This window comes from Polyergus mexicanus, unplaced genomic scaffold, assembly GCF_030449975.1.
Source record: "Polyergus mexicanus isolate NDT 795.1 unplaced genomic scaffold, iyPolMexi1.0 SCAF_26, whole genome shotgun sequence".
Classification (NCBI taxonomy): domain Eukaryota; kingdom Metazoa; phylum Arthropoda; class Insecta; order Hymenoptera; family Formicidae; genus Polyergus; species Polyergus mexicanus.
Window position 1 is genome coordinate 3,077,122 of NW_027223346.1, and position 15,037 is coordinate 3,092,158.

Genomic DNA, 15,037 nt, shown 5'->3' on the forward strand with positions numbered 1-15,037 from the left:
AATATCTTTTTAATTCATGTATCGTGCGGTAAATTTATCAATCCATCATGTAATATCAATTAAAACAAATAATCAATATGTTACCGCCCGCAAATAATAATTAGTCTAAATTACTGAATTTTCTCATTTCTCGTGACAATTATGGACTTTCACTAATAGAAAGTAATGCTGAATAGTAACTAATGTATAGTTCTGAAATTATCTCTAATAAATTTTAATAAAATTCATTGTCAACATTAAAAAAAAAAAAAAAAAAAAAATTCTCCACCGCGCAAAGTACAGATTACAGATAACATAAATGTTACCATAGAAAAATTATATGTAAAATGATAATAGAATAATCTAATAGAGATTTATTCTCTCTTCTCAAAGCTTTAGCAATATTGCAGTGTGCAATATTGCATGTTGTGCAGTGTGATTAATCGCTAAACCTCGTTGCTAAATGATTTAGAATTTTTTCAGGTATCGTTACCGATTCTTTTTCACGATTTTCACTTGAAACAAATTGAATTGTTTGAACGTAAAAAAAAAAAAATATATACGTCCCGCATGTGGATAAAGCGCGTGACTGCGTTCGCGCGACGTATCGTCTCGTGCGAAAGTTTATTTTTATAGCTTGTTCATCGTCGCGCAAAAATATTACTTCTATAGAACGCGACCAAAAATAAGAACAGAGGAATCGAATTATCGGGATTATATGATAATTTTTCTATTAAAGAAATATCTTAATAATAGAAAATTTTCGAATACATCCGAATTATATATCTCTCGAGACAAGGAATATAGATATATCTGTTGTATATATGAATGATATCAACTATTGATGAATTCTGTCTTAAGACGAAATTAACGCTTAATTAATTATTATTGAATTAATTCATACGAGATGTAAAAAGACTACAATCTTTTGTATTATAAAAACAAAAAATATATTTGATACCAATTGTCGTGAGTTAAGCAAAAAGATCGCGTCTTTTTTATTCGAAAAATCCGGGTTTATTGAAATTAGTATTCAATTACTCGACAAATCGAATCTCAAAATCGTGGCACCGTACGCAAGAATAAATTTTTCCACGGCGATCCAATCGATGTTAGAGCCGCGTTGATTCATGCAAAACTAAACATGGCGGATATAAATAGGCGATCCAGAAATACGAGCTAGGCGTCGTCGACCTCTGTCTCTCTCGCGGATCGCCGCTACACTTTCTTTAACAATCTATTATAATAAATCCAATTCATCTCGCTTATATATATATATTGATAACAGCGCTTGCTCCCTCGAAGCAACAGGTTCTCTTTAGACTTTTAGGAACAATTACTCAAGTCTGTGCGAAGATTTATCTAAAAATACTATCGATCGTCTTGCCGAAATCGCTCTGGATTTTCCGTTCCAATTTAATATTCGAATAAATCGCGAACTTTCCGCGAAATACAGGACAGATCAGTCGTATCGTAAGTCTGGCGAGTTCCCTTTCACTCAACATGTTGATGCTTCAACATTCGAAAATATAGCGACTTCCATGAAATGCGACATCAAAGAAAATCCCGATTAAAACTGCATTTAACCGAAATTGAATGGAACCATCTACATAATTAACCATAATTAACGATAATTTTTATAAACAATTCTTATAAATTAAAATATTCATATATATATATATATATATTATTAAAAAATTTGAAACATATACATATATAGGATTCCGCTTTAAATTAAGGACAATTAATATAACTATAATTGTTTAATATTTCATTATATCGGAATATATAAGATAACAATATGCATATATTTAAAACTAATTTATGAATTGTAACATCAATTTGCGTTATTTTATAAATACTATTATATTAAATTGTCTTATGGTACATTTCATTGACATCAAGTGTAAGCTGTCTAGTATGATATCAACTTGAGTTGAAAATCAATTTCTGTTTTGCAGAGATGAGGCATCTTGTCAGAAAGCAGAGCACAATAGATGTCCAATCTATTAAAGTCAGTCTCAAAGACATCGTTTGTTATCTCTCTCTCCTGGAAGCCGGCAGACCGGAGGATAAACTGGAATGTACGTAATTGCCACAAAGACAACGACCATGTTGAAATTAATGAAACATCGCGTGCTTTTATTCGAATGCTTTGAAATAGGTGCGCGTTGTTTCCTATGATCGAGATTAAAAAACTATGATGGTTACGCGATTGTCTCTTGAATAATCAAAATTTAAATCGCAACGAGGTCCAGTTTGTTTTTAGAAGAACTTCATCCGAGCAACATTTCACATGCATGCACACATTAAATAGCGAAAAGATTGTTTCACGAAGTATATAATATCATCATGTGTATCATTAAACTTCAACGTTTGATCTTTCTATAAGAATTGCATACTTGCTTTTCTTAAATAATCGCGAAAGATAAATTTTTTCAATATATGCATCTTTGAAAAGATATCAAAAGACTTCACTTGTAAAATATTAAAATAATGTATTAAAAGATAAAAATTTTAAAAAGAAACTTTTCCATATATATATATATATATATGTATATATATATTTTTTTTTTTCGAACAAACAATTTTAAAAGAATATAACTGTTTTTATACTAATAGGATATTTGGCCTTTAGAGAAAAAAATGAGAAATCTATATGAGAAAAAATGAGAATGACAAATAGAATTTATGAGGAGATTCGCGTGCCGGCTGGCAGTCATCCTCGATTTTTTACCACAGTTGTTACAAGTCTATCTCGCTTAAACTTGTAGTGCAGCTGCAACTTGTTGCACGGCAATTTCGGCTTGCGTTAACTCGGTGACGTTTGCTTTCTTTTTTTCAGTCATGTTCCGGCTATATGATACAGATGGAAACGGTGTCCTTGACACAAACGTGAGTAAAAAGTGATCGTTATCTATTAACGCGAATACATCACAACGACACGTGAGCGTAATACAATATTTAACAATGTAGCTTGCATAAAATGAAAATATTTGTTAATTGTCAGATATAATAATATTGTTGTGACAAAAATCGAATAAATGTCGTGTCACCGCGCAATATTGAAATAATTACAAAGAATAGATAAATAACGCGTGACAAAAATATTATCGTTAATTATTTGTGAAAATAATTTTGATTCCAATTTAAAGATACCAGCAAAACTGACTTTTCCTCGGCAAAAATAAATTGACCTCTTCTGCTTAAGTAACAATAGCGGTATAGAATAGTTCTAGTTGTGATATTAATAGAAGAGATAAATACTTGTTCCATATACTCTCTGTTGGCCACACCCATAATAGGCACGTCAATTGACATGTACCCTCTGGGATCCGTTACAATGTGAACTGCATGGAATGAGTGTAATTTCCGTTGCTTTAGTGACGCGCATCATTGACCTCTTGGCAATTGAGAGATCAAAAAACTGTATGGATAAATTGACTAATGTTATTTTATGTGTAATATTAATATTATCTCTGATTGCAATGTATATTAATAATTGCTTATAATATTAGGTGTACAACTTTGCTTCCGCCGTTTTCCTATAGATGGCTTTAGCGATAATTAATGGTCGAAATAAATAGATCATAGACGTCATGCAATAAACTTGGGCATCTGTCAACATAATCCCATAGAAACATTAGTCGATTTGTGTCTGCGTCATAAAGTTATTCTCGATTGAAAATGTCAGTTTACGAGCCAAGTTCTCGTCATTTGCGGAAGGTTTTAATTTTCTGCTTCAATATGAAGAAATCTGCGGCTGAGGCTCATCGAATGCTCTCAAATACTTATGGTGAAGCCGCTATTAGTGAAAGAACGTGTCGCGAGTGGATTCAACGCTTCAAGAACGGTGATTTTCACGTCGAAGACCGGCATAGCGGTGGAAGAGAGAAGATTTTCGAAGATGCAGAATTGGAGGCATTACTTAATGAAGACTCGAGTCAAAGTGAAAAAGAATTGGCACGATCATTGGGAGTGGACAATACTTTGAATCATAAATGTATAACCAGTTTTTTACAATAAAGCCTCGAATTTCGGAAAAAAAATGGCGGAAGCAAAGTTGTACACCTAATATATATATATAATCGGTATTATATTATATTCGGCAATGTAATATAACGCAGTATTTCTCAATCTTTCCTAATCGACAGAATACCAATAAATAAACATTAATATTAATATTATGGAGAAATTAAAAAATATAATTAAATGTAAAAATTTCCTTTATTTTTTTTTATTTATTCATTTTTTTTTATTTTATTTATTAATTTTTTTAAATTAAGATAAATTTCTATTTTTTTTACAAAGTTCGCGCAAAACACGTGTTTTTACGAGATATTTACGTACGTTGAATAAAATGACTTATCTATATATACATATATGAAGTGTGCCCTTCCGCATACTATTAAGCGCGCGGTTCACCGACATGCGCCCGGCTAAAGATCGGCGCTGAGATTGACCAGACTTTATTCAATAATAACTCCTTCATTAAGCGTTATAAAAAAAAAAAATGGTTCAAGACTTTTCGACTCAGTTTGACCCAATCTATCTCCACCTTTTGTTTGGTCACTTACTTGTCGGACACCCTGTATATATATACTATATCCTAATATAATCTCGAGAGAACCAAATAAGCATTTTATATGTGGGATTAATTGTGACGTCAAGTGTTCAATGCATTCATCATTCAGGAGGAATTAGATACGCGTATACATATTGCATTGATGGATATATATGATATACAGCGGGGGCGGAATTTACGCGTCGACGTAAAATTGCGGCCGAGAAGTATGTCGGGAAAAGGACGGTCGACGTAATGAGTTCCATGTTGAATAAATCATTCGTATCACGGTGTACAAATTGTACACTGATAAATATTCACGGCGCCGATAGCGGAATCGTGGAAAAAACGGACGTTAATAAAAATGCAGCGAAGTCGCTGCTTTCATTCGGATTTACAGCAAATAAGCGGCCAAAAGAGATATGACTTTTTAATTAAAGATATGTTAAAACCGCACGTGTAGTTCTCGATATACTATTATGAAACATCCTTCAAAGCAGGAGGATGATGGATATATTTTATTGTTAATATATCGTGCGGTTTATACACATTTTTTAATAAGCGATATGGGATTTGGTAGTTTAATAAGATTATAGATTATAGATTACACGCGAGACGTATATAATAATATAATGTAATGTCAGTAGAAATATCGTATGATACACGCAATCAATACAACGGTTCTTTATCGTTGTTACTAATGTTATTATTATGTGTTTCTAGGAGATGGACTGCATCGTAAACCAAATGATGAATGTCGCGGAATATCTCGGTTGGGATGTCACAGAGCTGAAACCGGTAAGCAGAAAAAAAGAGATCGCTTTTAGCGGATTATTCTGAAAACTGGATCGCCTTCCTATTAATAATCCAACGAATAATTCTCTATTCTTAGAAGATATCAACAAAATTAAAAAAGTTTGTCGAAGCTGCTGCAATTGAAATTAATACACGGAAAACAAAATTTTATTTCAGATCCTGCAGGATATGATGATAGAGATTGATTACGATGCAGATGGTACAGTCTCATTGGAAGAATGGAAACGAGGCGGTCTTACGACAATCCCTCTCTTGGTTCTTCTGGGTCTGGATTCCCATGTGAAAGAGGATGGGAATCATCTGTGGAGATTGAAGCATTTTAGCAAACCGGCGTATTGCAATCTTTGTCTAAATATGCTGGTTGGTCTTGGCAAGAAAGGACTTTGTTGCGTCTGTGAGTAAAATTGTGCGAGAAATGCAATCAGTATCTCTATAAGAAAAGGATATTATATAAGTACGTGTTTTGTGCGCATAACGCATCAAAATCAACGTATATATGCAATCGTCATTAAATGACAAGATTCTCTTTTTCGGATTCAGTTTGTAAATACACAGTACACGAGAGATGCGTGCAAAGAGCGCCTGCCTCCTGTATAGCCACTTATGTCAAGAGCAAAAAGACGTCCCAAACAATGGTTCATCATTGGGTCGAAGGTAATTGCCACGGGAAATGTTCCAAATGCAGAAAGACGATCAAAAGTTACAACGGCATCACCGGTTTACACTGCAGATGGTGCCAATTAACCGTGAGTATAATCAAGATGATACTAACACAGAATACAACGCGATAAGCTCTATCATGTCATATCGTTTTAATTAATTATATTCATTATCCAAAACTAAAATATATTCGCGGCAATATATGACAAATAGAAGAGAATATTCTAAATATATAGTTTAAAACTCAAACATTATAAAATATATATAAATTTATTGATTATATATAAAGAGAAAGTATTTTACAGACTGTTCATTTAATTATATTATATATTACTTTTTTCATATCTTTTTTAATAAGTTCTTCTATATATAATTAAGTAATTGAATAATACAAGTAAAAATATTTTAGATATTTTAGACATTAAATATATATTTAGATATTACACGAGCATTAGAATATGTTATAGATATGAGATTTTTATTAATTGAAGCGGCAATGCATGAGAATATCTATAACTATTTGTATGGATATGTCTATGGGAATATTTCAGTTGCATAATAGATGCGCATCGCAAGTACGAGCGGAATGTACGCTCGGCGAACATGCGATACACATCCTTCCACCTACAGCGATTTGTCCCGTTGTGTTGGATAGACAAAGATCATTGTCAAGGGACAGCAAACGAGGTAGCAAACATGGTCAAGACACCTCATCGGTCAGTTCCGTAAGTGCGATATAATGATCCGCATTAATTGTCTTTTATCATTACATGTCTTTCCTTTTCGCAAAAGAAAGAATATATTGTATATCAAATACTAAAGCAGAGAAGTCTGCTTATATGTTTAATTAGTAGAGAAATTATAATCTGTTTAACTCTTTTGTAAAAGATATTTTAATTTTAAAACGCAGCAGAGAATTTTTAATTAATAAAATGTATTATTTGGAGAAAGTAATATTAAAAAAAAGTGCTTAAAGAAAATAACAAAATTTAATGGGACAATAATAAAATAAACATTCTGCAACACATGAGTAAATGCAATGAACCTAACAGGGTGGTTTCCTAAGCTGCGGTAGTTCGTCTAATCAACAACCAGCTATGTCTTTTCAAATTACACCACCGGAAGACGTAGTGCCGCTCTTAGTATTCATAAATCCAAAATCGGGTGGTCGACAAGGAGAGCGAATGCTACGAAAATTTCAATACATTTTGAACCCTCGACAAGTCCATAATCTAGCGATTGGTGGACCTATGCAAGGTTTGCAAATGTTCAAGGATGTGGAGAATTTTAAAGTGATCTGTTGCGGCGGCGATGGAACAGTCGGCTGGGTTTTAGAAACGATGGGTATGCATCGTGATTTAATTACAATAAGTATTTAATATTTATTATTATTTTAGAAAGAAAATATATTTTATTAAATATTAAAAATATTTGTTTTATTAAATATTATTTTATCTAAGCTATTTAATTAAATTTGTCGAAAAACACGAGTGAAACAAATAGAACTGTTACTATTGAAATTTGTAGAAAACGTGAGTAATAGCGGTGCTTTTTAATAAATTTTGCGATATTATGTGCTAGATATTAATCGCACGAATTAAATCCAGTAATAAATTACTTCGTCGAATATCATCCATATCAATTAGAAATGGAATTAACCGTTTACGAAAAATAAGTTTATTATGTCAATGGTACCTTAATAAATCATTAACGTTCATTTAATGTTTAATGGCAACCGCGCATTATAATCATTGCTTTTGTAACTGTTTAATGCAGATCGTGTGCAATTTGAAAAACAACCTGCCGTTGGTGTTATACCTCTCGGCACGGGAAATGATCTTGCAAGATGCTTACGCTGGGGTGGTGGTTACGAAGGAGAAGCAGTGCACAAAGTGCTTAAGGTAAAATAAGTTATATGATTTGCTTAATATTTTAATAATATTCCAATTGTATAAGAAATTATTCTTATTTTTTTTATATATATTATTGTAAAATATATTTGACTTATTTAATGCGTTATATCAGATCACTGTAAGAATTCACTACACGAAATCTAAACGGTTCGCAGAAAATAGAAAAGGCGACGCAGGTAATGATGGATCGTTGGCAAATAGAAGTTTTGGATCAAACGGATGAGAAGAAACCGAATCAAGACAGTATACCGTACAATATCATTAATAATTATTTCTCAGTGGGCGTCGATGCTGCCATTTGCGTAAAGTTTCATATGGAGAGGGAGAAAAATCCCGAGAAATTTAATAGCAGAATGAAAAATAAGCTATGGTATTTTGAATACGCAACTACGGAGCAGTTTGCTGCCAGTTGCAAAAATCTTCACGAGGATCTCGAAATAATCGTAAGCATAAGTTAATCTTTCCTTTCAGTTAATATGGTAAATTACTATATCGAATGTAGAATATTCGATATAGTAATACTCGATATTCAAATATATCAATTAATCTATCGTATCTATTCTATACTAAATTCGAAATAGATGAATTCGTAATTACTCGATCAATTTAACGGAATCAATGGATATTGTGACGTTACATTTCATCAATTGCAGTGCGACGGTACACCTCTAGATTTGGCACACGGGCCATCTTTGCAAGGAGTCGCATTACTAAACATTCCTTTCACTCACGGGGGTTCGAATCTTTGGGGTGAACATCACACGCGGCATCGTCTTGGTAAACGAAAAAAGCGACCAGACAAAGAGCTTAGTACCAGTAGCTTCAATTCTGTAGATCTCACCGCCGCGATTCAAGGTGAGTTATTTATTCAACACACAAGAAATAATCGGTTTTGCGCGAACAATCTAATAAATACTTTTGCATCTCGTTCGCGCATAAAATGTCACAAACAGAAATAGAATATATTAGAAGAATCGCCTATTTCAATGTAATACTGTGTAATACATACTCATTCTCGGCAGATATCGGGGACAATCTCATAGAAGTAATCGGTTTAGAAAACTGCTTGCATATGGGTCAGGTGAAGACTGGATTGCGACATTCCGGTAGAAGACTAGCTCAATGCAGCAGCATCACTATCATTACAAGTAAACGATTCCCCATGCAGATCGATGGAGAACCTTGGATGCAAGGTCCTTGTACGGTGAGCTGAAACGAAATAATGAAATATTTGAGCATGGTAATAATAGATGGAACGTATATTTTAGTAAGATTTTTTTCATCGATAAAAGTTTGACCGGACATTTAGTTAAAGAGAACGGAACAGAAATATGTTTTCAGGAATTTTCATTAAATTCCTTATAATAAACATATAAACTTTATGATAAACATATAAATCTATCTTGAATTTTTATCAAAAGATGTTTTGCACTGTATAAAACTTTATTATAAATGTTATTTAAAATAGATATTTTCCTGTGCTCTCAGTTTATTATATTATAATATTATACAATGTATAAAAAGATTTGTATGTATATAACTTATAATATTATACAATATATCCTTATTATACAATATATCCTTATTTTTATATTTAACAAGTTGCAAATTGTATGAAAATATTTCTGTGATATAGATTCGCATCACACATAAAAATCAAGTACCAATGCTGATGGCACCACCACCAGATAAGAATAAAGGCTTCTTCCGATTTTTAAGGAGGTGAATACAATAGCTTTACGCTTTTAGCGGAGCAGGATGGATTTTATCGAGTGAAAAAATCATTTCCAACCCAATCTCTAATTCAGTCTTGTCATTGTCCGGCACGTTTATTCCTCTTTATGACGGCAGAAATGTATCGATTTCATCGTACGTAGTCACAGCTTCGATATTCGTCTGAACGCGAAAAACACGAGCGTCAATACTTAGGTATTCTTATGTACAGTATTTTTCAAACTAAACGGAATTTTATGTCTTAGTCTTAGATACGCCAAGCGATAGGCTTGATCATCTTTAAGCCTTGAACGCTAGAAATTTTGGATCATTTTTTAATTCTCAATTGGTGAAAGAAAACCACCGAGTGGAAAAGAATCAATTCGCCATACGATAAGTCATAATAATTCTGTCATTTAACTTACGTATTGCTTTTCAGCTGTGCGAGTCAATAGAGATTATATTAACAAAAAAATTGTGATTAAAGTATCTTTCAGATTTAGCGAAAGCAAACTTGTTTGCAAAGATGTCGTCCTTTCAATTAAGGGTCAAGTTACTTCGCGCAAGTCATCAATTGCTCGGTGAGAGCTTTCGTGTTTTCGAATTCTGCTGCTTTTTACATGTGTGCAGACCGATGGGTGCACATATTTTTGCAAGAAATGGGCAACACAGGCGAATTGTGCGGTGTCGTGCAAACGAGAGTGGGAGTTGTGACAACCACTTCAATTTAGTGCGTACGTGGATATAATTCTTTTAAGATCTATCGCCGAACAATTAGCACTTTTAGCGTAAAAAGGATGGGCAAACAGATGTAGACTGGACTAGTCGACATATTTTCGCTTACGTGATACATGATATATTCCTAATTCTGGTTCTCCTTTGCACGAATCCGTCCGTCAATCTCACGAGTCACACATACCTTCCTCTCTTAACTCTAAGTTTTTTATAAGGCTTAGTCGTAAACGTTTAGATATGAATTAGAACCTATTTATTTATTTATTCAATGTATTTATTTATTTATTTTTCGTATTTTATAAGTCAGAGCAATATATCACGAGCATATCAACGACCGAGTTGCGGTTGCGTAGCACGTTGTAATATGTGCGTTTGGTTGTTAACAGTTATGAGAAATTATGAATCTTACGAGTTACGGAATTAATAGATATCATTTAACTCACATGCGAATTATAAGTCTCGATAATAAATATATAATTTGCATCTGTATATATCATATTTATAATATCTTTTTTAATGCTTGTAATTATTACTTTTCATAGTCTCTTATATACTTCAACTATTTTTGCACTTTGTGCTTGCAAAGAATTATAAGTAAATTTCTCGAAAATTTATTAATATATGTTCTCTTATTACGCATACAAACGCCAGTATTTTATATACTATTGGTGATCCTATACTGATTTAAATAATGAATGCTTCGAAACATTTCCCTTCTCGTCTGCTACAGTAACTCCGATTAAAACTTTATATATTAATAATGATCGCGCAATTTTATATTATTTCCGTAATATTTCCGTAAATGTTAATAAAAGAAGTAGCTAATATAACCATTAAATGTACCGTTTATTTGAAATTTGAGATATATATCAATTTTGAATCTAATGTAGTGAAACGAAATTTTATGTTTTTGTAATTATATATATATGCAGCCAAAGGAATAATATAGCAAATACGATTTAAAATCCCGCAGGGACCATCTCGATATATAAACAAAGACGATTTTAAATTTTCATATCTTCGTGCAGACCAAAATTTTAATCTTTTATAAGATGCTTAAAACCGTCATTTTTGCGGCATTTCTCATGGCTATCTAGATTTTACTTGCGTCTACTATATGCGGAATAAACTATAGAAACTTATTTAAAAAAATATATATATATATGAAAATACTGTATAAGTGGAAATTGCATAGAATTTACATTTATGATGATTCAAAGTACAACATTATCTCCGCAAAGTAGATTGCTTAGCCTTTCTCCAAGCAACGGTCGCTCACGATCGTCATTGTTTTTTATCGTAATCTTCCGTGACGATTAACGCGATTGATTATAGTCATTAGAGTAATTGAAATACTACGCTTATAAATAAAACTCGTAATCAATAAAAAGTCTTAATTTTCGAGTTGTTACCTATTAGCGATCGAATTTTAGGGGAACGAAAAATGAAGAGGAAAATAAAAAATCGTCGCGAGGACAAACAGAGGGATCTATCCCTGCGGTCCATTCGACATGTGAATATTAACGATAGAATAACGACGATATTGTTTTTCTATTGGATTGGCGCAGTGTCTCAGTGTGCTTTGTCATTGTGTAACATTATATATGATATAAAAAGACCCAAAAAATTTACTCATTTATGCGGCAGTACGAAAAGTAAGGCATTTGCTTGAGGATTTCTTGGAAATTCGAATACACAATTTGCAGGAACAATCTCTAAATAATTCCCGAGACAAGAGTCGGAAGGAAGATACCGTATTATGTGTAGACGATATTCCAAGAAGAATCTAGCAAACATTTAGTATTTCAAGAACATAACAGGGTGTCCTAAAACTATCGTACTTCCTCTTAGTAGCAGATTCCTTAGAACATTTCAAGACGAAAATCCTAATACAAAAATGTCGAGACTATATAATAGTTTTTAAACGGGAAGCGATTATATTTTACGAATGACAGGGCTGAAATTTTGCGTGCTCAGGTACGTCGAAATGACAAGTGAGAAAAGTGCTTCTATGAATGGAGCGTCTTTTTTATTATAATTAAGTATTAAAATTTTCGTCTTGAAATGTTCTAAAGAATCTACTATTAAGAGGAAGTACAATAGTTTTAGGACACTCTATATAGCTATTTCGTCGTAAAGAAAGTACATGCAATAGCGAAGCGTGGATCGGATCTAAACTTTATAAATTAGAATTTTATTATAATAAATTATTAATTTTTACGTATAATTCTAAAGCAAAATGAAAATGAATGAATAACTAATTTTGCACGATATGCAGAATAAGTGATGAATATCCAGTATGTATAATAATAATGAAAAAAGAAATATCGTAGACAATAAAGATTACTTAGTAGAATTAAGTGCAAATAAAATAAATATCTGTAAGATTAGGATGGAAATCTGTTATACTAAAATAACAGTTTTTTTTTTGGACCGTTAACGAATTTTAAACAAGAAAAATTCCTCGCGAGATTAATACATTAAAAACGAAAAAGAACAGAAAGAAAGCAATGCATATAGCTTCACAAATTTCGATCTAAATTAGCAATTTAATTTAGAAAAACGAATTTCTCTGTAATTTTCTTTCAATCCATCTATTTTTCGTATAACTAAAGTATGTAGCAAATTACAGAAGAACTTCATGTTGCTAATAAGGTGCAAATATTGAGCTTTATTGAAAGCAGAATTATTATATTAATTATTATTTCAATCCGATTCACACTTCTCTCCTCTCGCTTTCGATGATGATCCGCAATTACATCTAACATACGATTACGTACGCGTTATAGTCGTTAAGCGCTACTTACGAATATCCGACATTAGCTGAATTTACTGCCATCTTTTTTGGGTCTATATATGTACGTTTGAGCACTACTGCCATTTTCCAAAGGATAGACACGTACGCGAATGAAAAAAGCCTGTCTATAGTGTAATATAATATATAAGAAATAAAGTGTAAATTTATATCACGTATATTTTTCTATTAATGACTTTTTAATTTTTCAGAATTTCAAGTCAATTACGGTTCGTCACTCACAAGCGGTAAAAATGAAATATTCGCATGATACAAATAATCTTCCGATTTCATGAGTGTGTATACATTAGATGTTTAAGAATTTAATCATGTGCATACATTTTAGACTTGTCAGAATTAATTTTTAAATTATATGTTTTTCTTTTTAACATTTCTAAATATGTTATATATTCAAAAGATAAAAATTCTCTCTCAAAAAAATCTCTCGTTATCCTTATCTTCTTTGAGACTTTCTTCAGACTTAAGATAAAGCTTTTCTTAAAATCTTGCAATCTTTTTCTTAAAATTAAGTGGAAATTACTATGTTCGATTAATTCCTTCAATTTTAAGAAAAATACGCTCAAATATATTGATGTATGCATATACTCCGTCCAGCGAGAGAATGGTCCGAAAACTGGTCCGTTTCGGGCAGTAGCAGGATTCGGTAACTTGCTATCGACAGTTTTCGGTATCGTCATAATTAGCGACAGCCAATGGCAAGAGCAATCTTGATGAAAAGCGCAACTCTCATAGGCTATCGTTTGCTAACCACAACGATAATCGTCGCTAAGACATTAGAGAACAGTAGCGAAATTCTCTAACGTCTTAGCGACGATTATCGTTGGCGTTAGCGAGCGATAGCCTATGAGGGTTGCGCTTTTCACCAGGATTGTCCTTGCTAATTGGCTGTCGCTAGTTAACGATATCGAAAATTATCGATAGCAAGTTACTGAATCTCGCTATAGGTCTCCGTCCACGAAATGCATAAAAAGTCCCCCTACGCCATACTGCTTTCTTTTTTTTTCTGCCAATAAAGAATCACAAAGTCCCCCAAAATCTAAAATTCTCCACAATGAGATCTCTAATAAAAATGTTATTATTATTAATTATCTCGTAAATCATAAACATTCAGCTGTGTAATTTAAATATATTACAACAATCTCGATTTTTTATATTATTTATTTGAAATTATAATTGAGCCCGAGCGCGCCGTATTTACATATACAGTATCGAGTAGCGCGCCACGCTCTCTCCACTTTGCTCATCTATGCGTAAACCGTGGTTATTCTCTCACTGGACAGAGTATAGAATCGCAAATTGAGAGAGAATACATTTTATATATTTTATTTCTCTTTTATATACAGAGTGATTCAGAAGTGGTGGTATAAAATGTAATGATGAAATGTACACACTAGTAGAAGCAAAAAAGAGTAATTATTTACTATAACGGACCCATGCAGCTTCAGTGATGTTGACCTTGACATATGTTGTCAAGGACAAAATCCTGAGTAACTTTTTCTCATAACTTAATCGGTGGTCTTTTATAATTTTTGAGATATTTAAAGTTAAAGTTAGATCTGAAACGAAAATTTGATTTGAGTTATATAACTTAACTTGAATCAAATTTTAATTTTAAATCAGAATAGGTTTGGGTTAGGTTATATCCTCCGGAAGTGGAGCCTCCCCCCCCCCCTTACGGGGGGTGACGAAACTCACTGCGTTCATGCATAAGCGGGGAGCACACACTTTTGCATAAACGCATAATCAGAAGCATAAGAAATTTGATTGGTCAATTTCCTTATGCATAAGAAAATGGACCAATCAAATTCCTTATGCTTCTGATTATGCGCTTATGCAAAAGTG

General features: G+C 32.6%; 1 protein-coding gene across 5 annotated transcripts in view; it reads left to right on the plus strand.

Moving 5' to 3' along the window:
• The window catches only part of Dgk (diacyl glycerol kinase 1), a 112,114-nt gene extending 98,755 nt beyond the window's left edge, over positions 1 to 13,359 (plus strand). For 4 of the 5 annotated variants that reach the window (XM_070314173.1, XM_070314174.1, XM_070314172.1 and 1 more), the window contains 13 exons: positions 1,941 to 2,063; positions 2,825 to 2,874; positions 5,267 to 5,341; positions 5,516 to 5,753; positions 5,900 to 6,105; positions 6,571 to 6,744; positions 7,072 to 7,363; positions 7,796 to 7,920; positions 8,088 to 8,375; positions 8,586 to 8,787; positions 8,955 to 9,136; positions 9,569 to 9,654; positions 10,133 to 13,359. In XM_070314173.1, coding sequence (XP_070170274.1) covers positions 1,941 to 2,063; positions 2,825 to 2,874; positions 5,267 to 5,341; positions 5,516 to 5,753; positions 5,900 to 6,105; positions 6,571 to 6,744; positions 7,072 to 7,363; positions 7,796 to 7,920; positions 8,088 to 8,375; positions 8,586 to 8,787; positions 8,955 to 9,136; positions 9,569 to 9,654; positions 10,133 to 10,148 — 2,057 coding nt within the window. In that variant the 3' untranslated portion in view covers positions 10,149 to 13,359. Of the gene's footprint in view, positions 1 to 1,940; positions 2,064 to 2,824; positions 2,875 to 5,266; positions 5,342 to 5,515; positions 5,754 to 5,899; positions 6,106 to 6,570; positions 6,745 to 7,071; positions 7,364 to 7,795; positions 7,921 to 8,087; positions 8,376 to 8,585; positions 8,788 to 8,954; positions 9,137 to 9,568; positions 9,862 to 10,132 lie in introns of all 5 variants that reach the window. The other variant, XR_011448464.1, reaches the window with a different exon arrangement.
• Positions 13,360 to 15,037: the final 1,678 nt, after the last annotated feature.